This window comes from Excalfactoria chinensis, unplaced genomic scaffold (genome assembly GCF_039878825.1).
Source record: "Excalfactoria chinensis isolate bCotChi1 unplaced genomic scaffold, bCotChi1.hap2 Scaffold_85, whole genome shotgun sequence".
Lineage (NCBI taxonomy): Eukaryota > Metazoa > Chordata > Aves > Galliformes > Phasianidae > Excalfactoria > Excalfactoria chinensis.
Window position 1 is genome coordinate 1,345,882 of NW_027315717.1, and position 5,650 is coordinate 1,351,531.

At 47.1% G+C, this 5,650-nt stretch overlaps 1 protein-coding gene across 1 annotated transcript; it reads left to right on the forward strand.

Annotated features, from left to right (window-relative positions):
- The first annotated feature begins 686 nt into the window (after positions 1-686).
- LOC140265417 (olfactory receptor 14J1-like) lies at positions 687-1,604 on the forward strand. Its single transcript, XM_072361340.1, has one exon. The coding sequence runs from the start codon at positions 687-689 to the stop codon at positions 1,602-1,604; it is 918 nt and encodes a 305-aa protein (XP_072217441.1).
- The last annotated feature ends 4,046 nt before the right edge of the window (positions 1,605-5,650 follow it).

Genomic DNA, 5,650 nt, shown 5'->3' on the forward strand with positions numbered 1-5,650 from the left:
GCACTGCATGTTTCTTTTCAGGGGAAAAAGACTTCTGTTTTAGCTGAGGGTTTCCATTCTGCAGTATGAAAGCACAGCCCTGAGGGCTGCGTGTCCCAGCACGGCTGCAGTCTGTGCAGACGGGGCTGCAGGCGGGTGCCAAGGGCTGTCCAGCAGAGCAGGGTCCCTGCTGTTAAGGGGGAGATGTGTGAGTGGAAGGAGTCCCCCGGCAGGGCTTCTGCTGCCACAGCTGCTGCCTGTGGCAGAGAGATCACAGCTCCACTGCACAACTGAATGTTTGTAAGGGTGCTTTGCAAGAGGAGAGACAAGACAGGGATTTTCTATTTCCTGGTCTGAGGGAAGGAAAGAGGATTGGAGGGAGAAATCTAAGAGGGGCTTTCAAACATAAACACAGCTCTGAGGCTCCCACATTCTTCTACAGTCAAATGCTTGTTTCGTGAACTGTCACATAAATATCCAGGAGGCTGATATTTGATTAGGAAATGAGAAGGAATTAAGAGCTCCATAATCTTCCGCTCCTTAAGTGATGGTGAAGATCATGAAAATAAATTCAAGTTCTGGAGTTAAATGAATATTTTCCATTTTTCTGTCATTCATTGTGTAGCAAGAGGAGTGTCTCAGAGAATGGTGTGGACTTGTCATCATCTTCTGCACTCTGAACAGGACTCCAAGCGTAGAAACAGCAGATGCCCAACAGCAGCTCCATCAGCGAGTTCCTCCTGCTGCCGTTGGCAGACACGCGGCAGCTGCAGCTCCTGCACTTCTGGCTCTTGCTGGGCATCTACCTGGCTGCCCTCCTGGGCAACGGCCTCATCAGCACAGCCGTAGCCTGCGACCAGCACCTGCACAGCCCCATGTACTTCTTCCTGCTCAACCTGGCCCTCCTCGACCTGGGCTTCATCTCCACCACTCTCCCCAAAGCCATGGCCAACGCCCTCTGGGACACCAGGGCCATCTCCTACGCAGGATGTGCTGCACAGCTCTTTTTCTTTGTCTTCTTCTTCTCAGCAGAGCTTTCCCTTCTCACCATCATGTCCTATGACCGCTACGTTGCCATCTGCAAGCCCCTGCACTACGGGACCTTGATGGACAGCAGAGCTTGTGCCACCATGGCAGCAGCTGCCTGGGGCACTGGGGTTCTCAATTCCCTGTTGCACACTGCCAGTACGTTTTCACTGCCTTTCTGCCAAGGCAATGTTGTCAACCAGTTTTTCTGTGAAATCCCCCAGATCCTCAAGCTCTCCTGCTCAGGCTCCAACCTCAGGGAAGTTGTGCTTCTCATTTTTAGTGTCAGTTTAGGCTTTGGGTGCTTTGTTTTCATAGTTGTGTCCTATGTGCAGATCTTCAAGACCGTGCTGAGGATGCCCTCTGATCAGGGACGGCACAAAGCCTTCTCCACGTGCCTCCCTCACCTGGCTGTGGTCTCCTTGTTTGTCAGCACTGGCATTTTTGCCTACCTGAAACCCCCCTCTTTCTCTTCCCCGTCCATGGACCTGATGGTGGCACTTCTGTACTCTGTGGTACCTCCAGCAGTGAACCCCCTCATCTACAGCATGAGGAGCCAGGAAGTCAAGGATGCAGTGAGGAAAATGATGACAAAATGAGCCAGGAAGTCAAGGATGCAGTGAGGAAAATGATGACAAAATGTGTTTCACAAATATTGAACTGCCCTTCTTTCAGGATTCATGCTTTTGACTGATGCAAACTCTTTGTTTCTTTTTGTTTTGATCAGTTTTTATAACTGTAATGTATTAAAACGTATTCTTTTATATATATATATGTATATATACTATATATATATATATATACTGTATTGCTATTCACTATAACAACATTATTGAAATCAATTACTCTTTAGCTTGTACCTTTGTAGTGTAGACCAGATGCACTGTACATAATGAACCAGGCTCTCTGTGAACCTTAACAGAATAAAGGATGTGCAGTGACTCTGTCTGTCCTCCTTCTTGTGAGACATTTCTGGAGCTGTTGGGGTCGGATGTTCTAAGAAACCCACAGTCCAGCAGGAAGCACATGGCTGTTCATCAAGCTGTGTGGTGACTTCAGCCTGCACCATCTGACAGGCCATCCCTGGGCTCCTGGCTGGGGTCTGTGCTTTCAGGTTCACGTCTGTCAGTGCCTCTGTGTGGTGGTGTTGTGATTTCTATTGTTGATATTCCACCACAGAACATCACGCAGAACAGTGGAAGTTAAAGAGTTAATGTCCTCTTTCTGTGTTACCACTGTTTGGGGCATTTTGGGTTCCCGGTTGGGGGTTGTGGGGTCGGCATCCCCAGAGGACGTGGCGTGAAGACGAAGCAGGGTGGGACTCCGGTGAAGGCTTTACGGCCGCTGATGACTTTACGATCGTGACTCCCTAGAAGTTCGCAGCTAGGTCAGTTACCAAAGTGACACCAAGGAGATGAGCGGTAAAATGGTGATTTATTCAAGCAAACACACACTTATATAAACTATGGCTTTCGAATACACCTACTGCCTTGTACACGTCACTGATCCTTCCAGAAATGGGGGAGGGCCTGCCACGTAACAGCCCGATATTCCCCGTATTTTGCCTAATACACAACATCTCCCCCTCCCCATGCTAAGAAAGCCTAACTTGTTACAATACTCAACACTATAAACCCACTAATACACCCAACTAATAAACCCCATTCATTCCTAACACCTAATCCCTAATTCTTACCCTAAAGCCTATCCTGCATCTTATGATATTCTATTTGCGTGAAAATCATCTTTTCAGCCATACGCTGTAAGCACCCTAGCAAGCAGTGAAATACACATGGCACACACAACATTAATGCAAAAAGTATAAGAAGCCCTACAACTAACATCTTAAGCAACTGCTTGAACCATGGTGCAATTTTATCAAACCAGCTCTCCAACCAATCTCCAAAAGGATCATCCTGTATTCCAGTTTTTCCCGTATGTTCTTTTAACCCCTCCAATTTCTTATGTAAAGATTCACGGTGATCACTCAGATTAAAACAACACATCCCTTCAAAATCCTTGTACCCATGGTTCTGTGCTAGAAGCAAGAAATCAATCGCCGCTCTATTTTGAAGCACGGCATGTCTAATGCTATCAACGTCCACGAGTAGTTCACTTAGCAGTGCGGAAGTCGCATTGGCCTGTCTTATGGACCAACAGGCTAGTCTTTCTATCTCCTTCAGTGCCTGCGCTGCGGCAACTCCTGGGGTTAAAATGGATGCGAAGATTCGTGCAGTTGGTCCCCAAAGGCAAACTCCGTCACCGCAGTCCGACTTCAGCGTATGGATGTTCTGCTTCTTCTGAGCTTTAGTCATGTCTCTGGCCAACTGTACCCTCTCGAAGGCACGTGGGGACAGGGTGGTTAGCCTTCCCAGATAACAAGGTCCCTCCACAGCATTTGCTGGTACCCCTTGCCATGTCCAGTCACCACAAATCAAGAATATACCTGGCAGTAGTGCCTTTGCAGTGAAGTTGTTCCAGATATATCTCTCCGATCCCTGTCCCTTTGCCCTGTTTGTTTGGCCCAAGTAATCCACAAATTCCCAGGTTGTTGAATCAAATGAACACCCCCCACCGGTGACCAACACAGAGACAAAAGACACAACAGCATTAACATGGCAGTTCTTGTAGGCAGCAGGGATTGTTTCTCTGGGATCTTAGGTTTCTTTTTCTTCAGTATCCACAAGGAAGTTCTTCTGCGCTCCGTCAGTTCAGGATTCCTTGGGCGTCCGATCAAGAGGTCCTAGAAGAGGATACTCAGCTCTTGTTAATTCCCCGACAATTTCTTTTTCACCACCAACCTCTGGCTTAATTTTTCTTGATGGCACCCAACGTATATCTCCCGTGCCCTTACATTCTATCGCTGCACTCCGGACCGTATCCCAGCTGCTCTCTGACTCTGGCTGTCTCAGCTCCCCGCAGGGAAAAGCACGTGATGCCCTCACACTATCGTCGTTTGACTCCTGTTTTGGGTACTCTTCTCTCTCTTGTTTTGTTTGATTTGGTTACATATAGTAAATTACCCTTCCTCCACAGATTGTTGCCACTGTATTTTCACTTTGTTAAAACTATCTGCTCACCCTCTGCCCTTCCCCCTCTCCCGGAGCTCAGGGCTAGCACATGCCAGATCACAGCAAACCCCTTTGGTTTTTGGTTTTTGTTTGTTTGTTTGTTTTTGTTTTTGTTTTGTTTTTTTCAACTTTACTCCTTAATCTCTCCTTTATTCTTTTCCTGGTCCCTCCATCTTAAGAGCATCGCATAGAGGACTAAGGACCATTACGTTCCTTGGAACTTGCTGGCTTCTTTTTAATCTCCTCATCTGACAGTGGCACTTCTCTACTCTGTGGCTCCTCCAACAGTTAACCCTATTGTCTACAGCATGAGAAACAGGGAGATCAAGCACGCTCTCAGCAGAGTGTTGCAATAAGCACTATTCCAGCTTTCATAAATTGCACATCATTCCATTCCTGCTCTCGTTACACTGCCACAGTGCACTGAGGACTTGAGTCCTCTCCTTTGTGCAGGTCTGAAGGTCTTGTGTGTCTGACAACAGTCCTGTTGTCTCTACAGCAGCACTCCGGGGCTGCAGTCAGTAGCTGGCAATATGAACAGCTGTTTCAGAGCTGGTCTCCTTGCAGGCACTGCCATAACAAGAGGGCCTCTTCAGAGCAGGACCAGAGAACTGGAGGCCTCTTCCAAAGCTGGTGTAAGGAATATACCTCAGGAGCTGCTCCCTGAGATGACCTTGAGATTTTCTGGTGCTCTTCACTGCATGACCTGGACAGATTCAAGAGTCCCAAGGAGATCTGTAAGGGACTCAGGGCAGTCCCTGTAAAGCTATTTACTAAGACAGAGAAAAAGAAAATGATAATAATTATGACCTATGCATGTATACATATATGATACATATAGTATATTTTCACATGCGTACCATATAGGCAGTTGCAAACGTATGCATAGATACCAATAGATATGCATATCTGTTTACACGTCCAGGACCTTTTGCAGGGGTTTTAACAGCCAAGGGGTTAACTGCAGGAGCTGGAGCAGCTGTTGGGCTGTTGCAGGAATTGGAGCAACTGCAGAGCTCACCGCCAGAGCTGGAATCACCACAGGAATCATCTTAGGGCAGATCTCTCAGGGACATTCTTGAATAATTGTTTAATCTGAGACATAACCTGAAACACATTAAGGACACATAGCAATGGGAGCATGCTGGTTTGAGCATCCCACAGATAGTCAAAATCCTCAGGGGTTAGAGCAACTAGCTCTGGAGCTCCAGGGAAAGAAGAAGTGAGAGGGAGGCTTTGGGACTGCTGGAAAGTGGACTGGATGATCTTGTAGGTCCTTTCCAACCTTGTGATTCTGTGATTCTATGAAAGTGTCCTCCCTTCTCTCCTCCATAGCCAGGCTCCCTGAGGGCACAAAGTAAAGGGTGTCATTACTAGTCCTATCAACAATCATAGAATCATAGAACTACTCAGGTTGGAAAAGACCTCAAAGATCATAGAGTCTAACCACAGCCTAATCATAGTATCCCAACTCTAACAACCCTCTGCTAAATCATATCTCTGAGCACCACATCCAAATGGCTCTTAAACACATCCAGAGACGGTGACTCAACCACCTCCCAAGGGAGATTATT

Coding starts and splice junctions, on each gene's coding strand:
- LOC140265417 (XM_072361340.1), top strand. CDS start 687: ATGCCCAACAGCAGCTCCATCAGCGAGTTCCTCCTGCTGCCGTTGGCA.